The following is a 13,778-nucleotide window of genomic DNA, read 5'->3' on the forward strand; positions in this document are numbered from 1 at the left end:
ATAAGTGTTATTGCATTTTTTTCTTGTACTGTGTAGCATAAGGTTAATTCTTAGGCCTAGTGAGGTTTTTTGATTGATGTTGGGTTTTGTGTCAGTCATTTTTGATAATAGTTTGTATCTGTAATAATTTATCTGGCATTCACTGAGTATTATCTGGTATCTCATTTTATCAGGGCTGACTTAGATAAATTTACTCTTGCTAATTTCGTGTTAATAGAGGCTATTGCAGTTAACCATATATTTAACCTGTTTATTTGCCATTACATTATCCTTATGAGTCCTGAATGTTTTGTTGTTAGTTTGAGCATTAAACTTTAACTTGTAATTTTACCTAACTCTTTTGTTTTGAACCTGGAACTTTACGGGACAGTAGTGATTTTTAGTATTCTCACTTAAAGTGTACATTATCTTTCTCTGTTCCGTAACAATACATACATACATACACATGCGTACATATACAAAGCACACACACACACACACACACACACACACACACACACACACACACACACACACACACACACACAGCAGCTGAGGGCGAGGGCGAGGGAGAGGGAGGGAGGACCAATTTAAATCACGGGAGCTACACGGAAGCTATTTCAGGCTGAGGCTCTGCTGGCGTGGGCTTGTTTATGTGTTTGTAGGGGACGTGTGTGTGTGTGTGTGTGTGTGTGTGTGTGTGTGTGTGTGTGTTTTCTTTGAGTCCTCTGCATTTTCGTTTTGGGCTGTGAATGCGTTTGTTTTTATTTGTTTGGCCAAATGTGTCTTTGTCTGCATCGTTTAATTGTCTTTGCTCTGGTTTCTTTGGGACACTCTTGCAAGCACATATTTGAAACCTCGATAGAACTGCCTCTCTACTAAGAATTGCGAGAAAGTTGAACGTATGCTTAAGTCTGACACACTCCATCGCCTTCTCCCTCCTCTCTCATCGCTGCTGACAGGCCGCCAGTACAGACAGGAATAGCCGTGACGTAACCCACATGACAGGCTGCACATACGTCCCTTCCTGCTTCATTACATTTATCACCACTTACAGTCCACTAATTTAATATTAATATTTGACTAGTAGTAAGGTAATCTAAACCTGTGATTATTCAGTCAGGTATAGCAGACCATAAATCTCTCAAAAGCCGGTATATAACACTTAATCAGTAGTAACTATGTTGTATTTCAGAATTCATTTTGCTTTGTTAATGAGCACAGATTTACACTTACTAAGGTCATTAGCATAACGGATACTGTCAAATGGGGATAAGTCCTAGAGCTCTTCGCAGGTAACTAAATTGCCTGGGTCAGCGAGCGATTCCTTATCCAGCAAATGATCGGCCATTACAGTGCACAAATCATAACTCAGAATACTGTCCACATAATTTTCTCTAAAATTGCATATCCTGCTTATAATATCCCACACTGTATACTAGCAACCCCCACGATAAGTTCGCAAACATTCTTCAAACACCTTCCTTTACCATCCATTTATACCAACTCACCTGAGACCCCTGCCCAAGGTCGGGCCTTTTAGCAGCAGCCGTGCAAACAAACTGACAGACACAAGTGATCTGATGGGCAAACACGGCTGGTGTGGGCGGGCATGGGATACGGATGGGTGGCGGTCCTTTTCTCTTGTCATCCCCTTGCTCACCACAACATTAAAATCATACCCTCACAATTTTTGACTAAGGACGCTCATCTTTGTGTTTTAATCATGGTTGCACTATCTGTCTCCCTTCATTCCCCTCTGTTTCCTGCCCGAGCATACTGATTTGAGCTCTGACACTTGTTCCCTCACCAAAATTCGCCTCTTCATCACATCACAATTAATCCGTCACCTCTTTTCCAACATGGCGGCAACTCTCACAACAATTCGGCTACTTTTCTTGCCTCCATACCATTTCAGCAAGTTTAATGACTGTATATCTTTTTTCAACAACATTATAATTCTCCTCAGCTTCATTTATATTCCTCATTTCATGCATTCGCTGTTCACCTTCTTCTTGCCGCTCCTATGTTTTCCCTGTGCTGCTTGGGTACCCTCACACTGCACACTACATATATTGACAAGTACATTGCTGAAACACACACACACACACACACACACACACACACACACACACACACACACACACACACACACACACACACACACACACACACACACACACACACACACACACACACACACACACACACACACACACACACACACACACACAAAGAATTTCAATGCTTCAACCTAAAGCAACATTATTCACAACCCTGAGAACCCCCACCCCCTCCAAAAAAAAAAAATAATAATAATAATGCATGAGACTCGTAAAGATCTGGAGTACCAAAAATTTAGGAAGAAATACAGAAAATAGTAACAAGATGATTAAACACATCTTTTTGGTTAATATTTAGATACATGGAATCTGACGAAAATATATGGAACCGAAGCAGAGGGATAAAATTTGAGCAAATGGAGGGAAATGAGAAAGAAATGGAGTAGGAGGAGAGAGAAAGGGGAGAGAAAAATGAAGAGAAATTGATAAAGGAGGAGGGAGAGAGGCCTGATAAGAGGAGAAAGAGAGGGGAGAGAAAAATGAAGAGAAACTGACAGAAGAGGAGGGAAAGAGACTAGATAAGAGGAGAGAGAAAGGGGAGAGAAAAATCAAGAGGAACTGACAGAAAAGGAGGGAGAGAGGGCAAAGGTTGAGGGTCGTGTTTGCTAGTGTATGGGAGACCAGAGCTATTTTCTCCCTTGGTGATGTTGTCTTGGCTCCAGGCTTCACTCTCACTTACGTACACACACACACACACACACACACACACACACACACACACGAAAGGCTATAAGACCTTACTGGAACATACCAATACAGTTCACTGCCTTTCAAGAGCAGTTAATCAGAGAGGAAAACCGCACCCACCCGGTCAGTACTTGTCAGCATATTGTTTACTGGTTAATAAAAAAAATCACATGTTCCCTTCACATAAATAGCTCTACCACAACATTAATTTCACACTGACAATCAAATAGTAACCTACCCCATCATGCTCCTAAATAATACCTAACTTCTGCTTTCGTCAACCACTCCAAAATTAGTGCCAGTGACCAAGCGAGTGACACGAACTGATACAACTCCCTGGTCTGTTGCATCTGTCATCCCATCCTCTCACAATAACAATCAGAAACCTATTAACTATACCTTTTTCACCATCACTTGGCCTAAAATATCCATATCCCCATCGTCAAGGTTGAGCCGTAACAATATATTAACACTACAATATGATTTTGGGTACAGAGAAGAGCCATAGCACACTTTTTCTACCATTCACGTAATTCAAATAAACTCCAAAAGGACGAAAATCTGGGCCAAATTAAGGTAAAACGGGTATAGTATTAGAAGGAAATGTATTCATGATTATTTTCGCCAACCACTCTAAAATTAGTGCCAGTGATCGCCCCAGTGACACCTATAGATACAGCTTACTGACGTGTTGCTTCTCCTGTCATTTCCTCCTCTCATTATAGCAGCCAAAAATTTATGAACCAGTATAATCAGAAACAATATTATGCTTACGAGAAAGAAGTCAAGATATATAAAATTATTGTTATTGGTTCATCTTTTCCTTCGAGTGAAAAATCGTCTGAGCGAGTTCTGCCACGCAACATAAAACTGGGCATGAATCAAAATGTTTTGGCGGATTCAAAATATATCTGAAGGTACTTTTGCCTTTACTTAGCTTTATCTTGACTTTTATTATGTATACAGGGCGGGATTATAAGTAGGAAGCCATTCACTTACACACAAGTGAAACAAACTGAAACTGCAGAAATTTGGCAAAGGTGGTGTCAGTGCGAGGCGCATTATTGTTCCATTCAAGACAGTAACAAGATCTGCCGTTATAATGAAATTCCCTGAAAACTCAAACTTTGAATAGATAATAATGAAAAGCTCAAACTGTTTCAAAATTTGCCCGAGACTTCTTTCCTCCCGCTAACTAATGCCCTGGTTGTACTTTGTTGCTTGAATTTTAGTTAGCTTTCAAATTCATGTCAGTCATCTGTCGCAAACACCAACAAATCTTTACCATCTGCGTACGTGTCTTTCATTCTTATTGCTAATCGGATTATACCAATTCTTTACAGTTTCTTGGGCAAAGTATCCTAACCCATAGCAAGGTCATTATCACATTTCTTCAGCTCCTTTCCTACTTATGTCTACGAAGGACCAGATTTTTTCCCCTTCAGTATCCCCACATTAATGTATACGTAATCCCCTTCAAAACCACTCTCCTAGCCAACAATCTCTATCTCGACATCATCATGAGAGTCAGTTTTGAATGTGTAATATGGCCGTATAACTGACAAGGAAAACAACCAGCAAACATTCCCTCAGTCAGTGATACACAACCGTCGATTAACAGGTTCCTATTTCAGTTCTGGGTGCGAATGAGCATGGGTAAATGAGGTCCTGTCTTAACCCTTTCAAGTCGACGACGTATATTTCATCTAATTCTCGCTGCCTTCACACGAGTATTATCAGTTAAGGAGACTTTTCGAGAGGGAAATGTTATGTGCAGCCTTCATATACTCGTTCGATACTATAAACTTCTAAGAAATTGATTAAAATCGACAGTAAAGAGCAAGAATTAAACAATACACGTTATCGGACAGAAGGGACTCGAAACCAGGAGCTCTTTTGTCAACTGATAACCACGCGCCATTATCAACCCATACAGTGCTTAACTCCTTCCATCCAGTGACGTATCATTACAGTTTATTTTTCCTTCCTGCAGACGATTTTATTCAGCTTAGAAATGCTCTCTCGTACTGAATGGGTTACTGAAAATGCATCCCTTTTTCTGTTGATTTCTCTAGCAGTTCTCCATCATTCCCTCGACTTGATTTTGCTAATGTTGTCCTAATAAACCTAATTATTTTTTTCTTTTTTCACTTTCATAAATTGAGCGGGTATGATCCAAAATCAGGAAAGGGAAATATAATACGCATTGGGAAAACTATCATCAAAATGTTCAACCAAAATAGGCCATATTTACGTTTCCCCTGTTACTTAATTATTCGAAAATCTTAACTGCATCCAAGGGAGGTCGTCTATACTATTTTTGGTACTTCTATTGCCTTTCCTCCTTTGCGTCTGTGTCATCCCTGGTTGTTTTTCCATATTATGCAGTCTGTATGTATTTATTTATTCTAACTAGTTCTAACTGTGCATTTTTTACCTCCATTACGATAATTATGTGAGCGTAAAAACTGATTATGTTTACTAACTCTTCAGATGGCGTTCGTTTTATCCATCAGACACGGTTAACAATTTCCGTCCTACATGCAACCGAATTCTGAGGAGAACTCTTATTTCCTTACAGCCCTTCAGCTGTCTCATGTATTAGCCACAAACTTCGCATTTACTTTACACCTACCAGGACTTGATCAGAAGTTTGTGCCTCTTGGATGATCACATGGTACGGTAACCCCTACAACACAACAAAGTCTTATTTCCTTCATGTCACTCCAGTTGATTTTATTCAGACTAGAAAGAACTGTCATGGTGAAATGTCAAGAAACAATCTCACTTAACCCTTTGAAAACGGTGAAGTCTTCTGTATTGCATTGCATCTTCCATCAGAAGGCTTTATTCACCTCAGGAAAGAAACGTAATAACAAGGTCATAACGGAAAAAAAGATACCACACAAAAGTTGTAAAAAAAAAAAAAAAATGCGATGCCTTGCACCAGGATGTTCCTCAAAACTCTTTCGCTGGGGTTACGCAACGACCGTCGCGAGGATAGGGAGTAGAAGGACATCCGATCCTTTGAGCTGTTTTTGTGATAAAGGGTTTCTCAATTTTGTTTCAAGAATAATTAAAACTTACGAAATGTACCCAGCTAAAGAATACTCAAAACCAGTAAGTCTTGGCTGGACTAATACATTTCTCGGATGTTTAGGCTTTTCCGCGATGTTTTCACCAAACCTTAGGGAGATAAATACTCTGTTCAACAGCAAAAATCCCGTCGCCTCTTCCTCATTTCCTTCCACTGACTTCAATAATCAGTCTGTTGTATCTGCAGCAGCCGACACTGATGAGTTCATTTAACCACATATTGGTATCATTAGTATCGTTTGCATCGGACTCAGGAGACTAAGTTTCAAAACCCACGGACATAATAAAAGAAGATGCGACAGGACTTTTATTGCCGATATTACAAGAGGCTAAGGTTGGAGGTTGATGGCCTGATGGTTATATCTGGGATGGGGGTGGCCGGCCTATGAACATCAACTATAACCCTGCGGGGGTCTGACACAGTCCCTTAAAATTATTACCATATGTCCAGCTGGCAGTGGGACATAATGTAAGCATCGAAAAAATACTTGTCACTGAAAATAACCTCGCTTAGCCAGGGTATTAGATAGGTAGATGCATACGAGTACTGTATATCTAAAAGTCAATTACAAATAGAACTGAATCTATTTTGAGGAAATGAGAAAGCCCGAAAACAATAAAACAGACTCGACATAGGCAGAAACTATAAGTATGCTATAAAAGTAACAAAGAAAAAGTGACAACAGAAAAGAGATGGTCAGTTTTGCTGAGAGATTTTATGTAAAACTATGAAGCAGGAAAATCACGATCTAAAAGTCGGTTCTGGATAAAGAAAGAGACAATACGCTGGCAAAAGTAATGAATGTTTTTTGAAGAAGGATAGAGAGGGAATAGACGATCTCACCATCGAGCTTAAGCTGGATACTTAGAAACACCAATTAAAAAGGAAAAAAAAAAAGTGTTACACAAAGAGATGCCGGTACCACTTCGCCAATGAGTGCTTTGAGGACTGTTTTGTTTTTTGATTAAATAACTGGATGGCAACGTAGGTAACATAAGCGGTGAGCAACTGTACAACTTTCGATTTCCTGGCAACAAACTGATTTCTGTTACGGAATTCATGGGAGGAATTTGAAGAATTATAATAGCTGAACGAAACAGTCAACAGTCTGAGAGCAGGTTAGAATATAAAGAATAAGTTACGTTTAACAAGTATGTTTTGACCCTCCTTGTACAGATAAGAGATGATGAATCACAAGGTGCAGAATAGTATAATATTTAGGAAAGGAAATTCTGGTAGTTTTAGTTCATGACGACGAAATCAAGAGAAGAATGGGTATGGACTAGAGGATTTGGGGTAACAACACAACAATGAAGGACGAAAATATACTTCTTTGTAAAAGAAACAAGTAATATATATATATATATATATATATATATATATATATATATATATATATATATATATATATATATATATATATATATATATATAACGTTGGGTCTGATTAGTACTTGGATGGGTGACCGCCTGGGAACACCAGATGCTGTTGGAATAACGTTCTTCCTACGTGTCAAGTGGGGTTGGTGGAGGATTAGTGCCCCTCCCTGTAAAACAATTAACTCTAAGCCCTTGGCCACCCCGTTTGGGATACATGGCGTCTGGCAATGAATGTATATATATATATATATATATATATATAATTATTATATCATTTCTGTTCTACAATAATTTATGTAATGGAAACCATGAGTCCAAGAAATCTTTAGAGCGTAAACTAAGAGTACTCAGAAAGGAATGGAGTGCATTGTGTAAAGGATTCATGGAGATATTATAGGACAGCCTCTTGGACAGGAGAAAAGGCGAAATTAAAGAATATAATCAGCAACAATTTAAAGGTAAAAATGGATGTGAACAAGTCACATCCGCCTTAGCGTAGATGAGCGATAGACATCCAGGGTAACTGTGTGGCAGCCTAAATACGGACAGAGAACAAAAGGTAGTCATAAACTAGATGGAGAGATCAAATTTGTAGAACTGCAGAAGTGCAAAGTAACAAGCTGAGATCCAATAGTTCAGCACAGCGTGTTGAGAGTCTGAAAAGGCCATCGTTCTGCAGTGAACTATCTCAGACTGTTTACGACGTCGATGGTGAGGAAAGACATATCTGAGATTTAGTTTTAGCCATACCTGCAACCATCCCCTGTCAACTCAAGTTCTACTCCAGCTGCATCAACCTAAACTTCTCCCCCTCCATCCCCCCAAACTTAGGTCCTGCTCCAGCAGTACGAGCCCCCATTTTTCCCTCCAAATTAGGTCCTGCTCAAGATGTATGAACTTCAAATTTTCCCCCTTCAACTCAGACTCCGCTCCAACTGCATTAACTTCAGATTTTCCCCCCTGCAACTATCACACTTCATTTTTCCCCCTCGAACTCAGGTCCTGGTGAACAGCTTCTGCCTGCTGGACGACCGACTGACTCCTATCGGCATGAGTCTGTACCTGGCGGCGTCCATCATCGACCACGCCTGCACCGCCAACGCCTTCGTGTCCTTCCTGGGTAACAAGCTGGTGGTCCGCTCACTCGTCAACTGGCCTGACCTCGACTGGGACAGGGTGAGCTTTGGGGGAGTAGCGAGTTTGACAGAAGACTGGGGAGCTGGGCAGGGGTTCAAAACGGACTGTGTGAATTTGAAGAGAAGAGGGGGTTGGGGAAAGGAAGATTCGGGAGTTGGGTTAATGGGATAAAACTCGCACAGGGTAAATTTGGGAAGATTAGGAAGCTAAGCACTCGTAATGCATCGTAATGGGAGAATAGGGTTAAAGGGAGGAGGAGATGAGAGAGAAGTAGCTATGTAATGGGAGAATAAAGACAACAGGAAGCAGGATGAAGGGAGAACAGGAGGTTAAGAAATGGGAGAATATGACGCTGTATAAAAGGAGATGGTGGAGCTGGGTAAAGAAAGTCTAGGATGCAGGTTAAAGGGAGAACAGAGGGAGGTCACTGGAGAAGAGGTAGTAAAGTAAAAGGACAGTAGGGAAGTAAAGGGAAAAAAGGGAGTTTGGGTAAAAGGAATTGATGGGTGATGCTTATAAGAATAATATATGAAAAATATTTGTTGATAAGGTAAGAAGGAAGCATTACACTCCAGCCTGATGGGGATAGTAATTAGGCTGTGCAAGAATAAAAAAGGGAATTACCTACTCGCGACTCTTCATAATGAGAAAGTTGGGTGAAGGAGAATAGAAAGCTAAAATCTGAGAGGAATGAGATGGGTCAAAGCACGAAAATTAAAAACCAAGAAGAAACTGGTTAACTGAAGACGAAAAAAAAAAAAAAAACTAAACGGGCTAATAATGACGGAGAGGTTGAACTTTTTTTTTAGTGCATCAGATTCTGGACACAAACCAGAGAGCCCGTTCCCTGATATCCAGCATTCCTCTTATGAGCAAAAGATGGAAACATACCGATTATTGTCAGCACTTGGACGCAATTACTCAATCGTCGGAATTTAGTACATGCTAGGGGCGTTTCATTCAGGTCAGTTGTTATGCTCTTTGCTGGGATATTATGTCAGTGGGTACATCAGGTGGTCTGAGCATATGGAGAGTGAGAGGATATGAAAACGAATGAGAGGTGAGCTGTGGGAAAGAGAAGAGGGAAAGACCGAGAAAAAAAAGGCGGAAAAATTAGAGCTTAGAGTATCAGTGAAAAGGTGGCATATTTTAAGGAAAGATTGAGAGAAAATTAATAACAGATGCTTTTTGCTCAAGACCACCTCTCACAGCTGCGGTGTCGGGTAGAGATAAATAGATAAACAGACGGATACAGCTGATACAGAAATACAGATGGACAGAGAAACAGAAATTAAAATAAAACAAGATATTTTTGCATGGAAGATGAGGAAAAAATGGCATACCAAAGGCACGAGTGGAGACAAATAAGGCTACGAGAATAAACAGACCAGACAAAGAGAGTGAGAAGGAGAGAAGAGTGAGGAAAATAAAAATCGAGGTCACTGTCACGGTGGCAAGACGAGCAGGTGAATCACCAATAGGCCACCTCATGCACACATACATGCACCATGGGTCGTTAAGTTCAGCTGCCGAGCCACTTCCAAGAATCAGAATCCCCTCCCTTTACGTCTCTGTTGGCACCCTCCACCACCACACACGCCAGAAATCCTGACTAATATCTCCACTTTTCCCGACTTCCATTCCCACTGGTGAATAAAATATATATATATATATATATATATATATATATATATATATATATATATATATATATATATATATATATATATATATATATATTTCGACCACATCCTTTCCTATCCCGAACATCCCTCCGAACCTCGACCACATCCCTCCCTATCCCGACCATATCTTTCCCCATCCCGACCACTCCCCTCAATCCCGACCGCTCCTTTCCATCCTTACAAAAACCCTCCCCGTCTCAACCATTCCTTTTCAACCCACCAGATTCCTCCCCGCAACAACCAAGTTTCTTCCCACCCTGACATCCTCCCCTGCTACCCATACCCTGCCACCTCCCCTTCTGTTAATCCCCTCAACCCGAGAACAACTTATAGGAAAGGCTGCATGAGCAATGGTTTAATGCATAGTATATCTAACCCGTCTTAACCTGAATAAAATCGCCTGAAAACAGCAAGAATTCAGGAAAATTGCCGTCGTAATGAAATGATTAAGTGCCCACCTGAATATTTGGCACCTGACTATCACTCACAAACAACTCACACCCTATCATTTCATCTAATGATCTCCCCAGCAGATTCTCTCTCTCTCTCTCTCTCTCTCTCTCTCTCTCTCTCTCTCTCTCTCTCTCTCTCTCTCTCTCTCTCTCAAACCACCACCCTCACAGCCCCCACTGGCTCATTAAGTATATATATAACTTAACTATTTACGGTTCTTCCTCACGGCTATCTCATTTTACGCGGTCTCTCCCTCCAATCACCCTTTTTAAAAATCTTATTCTTGTTCTCTCCAGACGATTTTATTCAGCTCAGGAGAAATATTTGTGAACTGGGAGGGTTAGATCTGTCCTTTATTGGCCCCTTTACTACTGGGATTATTTCATCGGCAAGGGTAAACAATAAAGAATAAGTCACCACAAGGAAGGAGTTAAGGGAGGACTGACCACAGACGAATCCCCTTCACTACGATAATCTTTTTTCTATGCCTTAATCTTGGTATCTCCAGACGATATTATTCAGCTTAGGAGACGCTTTTTCGAACTGGAGGGGTTTAGCTACGTCTTCCTCATGTCCTGCTCTACCAGGGGGATCTCCTAGGTTGAATATTACAGTCTGGAAGTAGCAAATGATAATGATAATAATAATAATAATAATAATAATAATAATAATAATAATAATAATAATAATAACAACAACAACAACAACAACATCGATAAACAGAACACCGTAAAATTGTTGAAGGACAATTTTGATAAAAGAAAAACTTCTCACAGCCACTGCATACTAGAAGCCGACCTATAAAGGGACTTTGATGTCAAGGCACTGATCTTGTGCAAGTCAATTTAGGTCATTACAGTCCATAAGTCCATCAAGTTTGGTGTCTCTTGCTTTCATTCTTATTGGAAAACAGGTGACATCCTAATTTTTTACTCATGATCTCACAGAATAATTAGCCGATTAGAACCATACTCCTTTCCGCACTGTGTCCACCTTAAGGCTATGTTGTCGTAATATTTCAGCTTCACAGGTTAGGGGGTTCTTGTGATAGCGTGGCTGACTTATTTTTCTGTGTTCCGGATAATATAAACCCCAACCACTCCTTGGATATAAACCTACACAGGCTCAATCCGACTGGAGCGCCTTAATTACCCACTAAACCGTCAGGCGCCATAATCTGGCTATGTGGTTACAATCCAGTGTAGTAAATGGTTTCCTGGTGTACAAGAAACCAATTGGCTTATCACTTAGTGCAGAGTCACCCATATGCAGAAGGAAGTGGAAAGAATGACGGAAAGAAAGACAGAAGATGAGCGTAAAGTCACCCATAGGCAGAAGGAAGAGGAAAGAGTGAAGGAAAGAAAGACAGAAGAGGAAGGAAGGAAGAGAGGAAAGTGCAGACACTCAAAGCAGCACTACGTCGAGTGAGTGGATGGTGGGCGCCCAGACCAATCATATGATGATTAATAATAATAATAATAATAATAATAATAATAATAATAATAATAATAATAATAATAATAATAATAATAAAGACGTCTCCAGGGTGAAAGTATTGGATGGGAGTCGCAACCAACAGTAATGCTTAGAAATGATGGCTATGGTTTTTTAAAGCATAATTTATACATCCAATATTTCAGTGTTTTTTCCTACTAAACCCACTCGACGTATTTTATTTCCATGTTTTTATATTTCTGTTAATGGCAATCTCTCTCTCTCTCTCTCTCTCTCTCTCTGTCTTTCTATCTGCCATTCATATACTCGTCTATCTATCCATTCCTCTCCAATATTCTCTTCTCTTTACATGACACAATCAATCTATCTGCCTGTTTAACATCAGTCTGTCTCATTATCCTCCATTATCTTATTTTCTCTACATGAAGCAGTATATTTGTCTCTATTTAATATCAATATAACTTTCTCATTATCCTTCTCCAGTCATATATTCTCTCTCAGTGAAAGAATTTATATATGTATCTATAATCAATTTATCTCTGTCACATTACCCCTCCCCAATCTTTCTCTGTATCTGTCTCTCTGTCTCATTACACTTATTCAGTCTTTCTGTCTCTATGAAGAAATCTATGTCTATCTACCAGTAATCCATCTCTGTCTCGTTTTTCATTCTCAAATCTGTTCCTACCTACTTTTCTCTGACTGCACCCCTCCCCTCCGTCATGCTTTACTTCATACGAGGGGGACGGGATATGAAAGAGTGCCTCCCAAAGCATCCACTCATCTGGTGCCTCGTCCCGGTGTCATGGTGCCAGGGAGTGCCAGAAGGTGACGGCCCGTGACGGATGAATGACAGGCCAGGGGATGAGCTATGTGGCCTGGTGTGGATGAAGGATGAAGAAGGAGTGAGTGAAGAGACTGCTGATTCTGAGGATTGAGGGGAGTCCAGGACGGGGTTGTCAGTGAAGAGTAAAAGGACAATGCATGGAGACAGCGTGAAAACAGGGTCGGTGAGGGAAGGGACACGGGGGAAGAGAAAGGAGTAACTGGGTGTGACATAAAGGACAGGAGGTGGAGGTCAAAAAGTGGGGTAGTTGTTGCCTGAGTGTCGTTCTGTGAGTGAGGAAATGTAAACAGAGGTGCCGTATGAGGTTGTCAATGTATAGAGGTCACAGCTGAAGCACGGGTCTCAGTCAAGGCCGTGAAGGAGGTAGGGTCATGGACTGAAGCAGAAGAGGTCGGGAGGTCAAAGAAGGAAGTACTGGAAGAACAGAGGTCACAAGAGAGTATGAAAGGATTGTAAATAATGTGAAGTAGTAAAGAAAGTCACACTTAAGCAACAAAGATTTAAAAGTCAAAGAGCCAAGGAGTAAAGAAAGGGATGTTATTGAATGAAATAATGAATATGAATTAAGACTGTGAAAGAATAAGGATGGCAGTGTGGAGTAGGATAGATACGGATAATGCAAAGTGGGGTAGTGGAGATGCGAGTGACAGAATAGGACAGTACGGAAGAAACTACTTTGTGAACTAAGTGATACGAGGTGAGCACAGGTCTCATGTGCTTTACGTTCTTCATCTTGCACAATTCTCATTTAGCTTGGTATGAACTTTTCAGAAAGGATGGTCTGTTTCTCTACATCTCTTAATACTCTCAATCGCGTCTTCTGCCCTTTTATCATTCTTCTTGTCTCACTCTAATAAGTCTATATCGGTGCCAGTTCTCTGTCGTGTTGAGATGTCTCTATGTCCGTGCGCTCATTCCCAACCCTAACCACAGCT

The 13,778-nt window shown here is 40.5% G+C and overlaps 1 protein-coding gene across 2 annotated transcripts in view; it reads left to right on the forward strand.

Moving 5' to 3' along the window:
• LOC145392510 (histone-lysine N-methyltransferase SMYD3-like) overlaps nt 1–13,778 on the forward strand; it is a 40,327-nt gene that overhangs the window by 17,076 nt on the left and 9,473 nt on the right. For both annotated transcript variants that reach the window (XM_080266899.1, XM_080266900.1), the window contains one exon: nt 8,266–8,442. In XM_080266899.1, coding sequence (XP_080123025.1) covers nt 8,266–8,442 — 177 coding nt within the window. The remainder of the gene's footprint in view (nt 1–8,265; nt 8,443–13,778) is intronic.

This window comes from Coenobita brevimanus, chromosome 22 (assembly GCF_032717465.1).
Source record: "Coenobita brevimanus isolate Jiangsu-jjx chromosome 22, ASM3271746v2, whole genome shotgun sequence".
Classification (NCBI taxonomy): domain Eukaryota; kingdom Metazoa; phylum Arthropoda; class Malacostraca; order Decapoda; family Coenobitidae; genus Coenobita; species Coenobita brevimanus.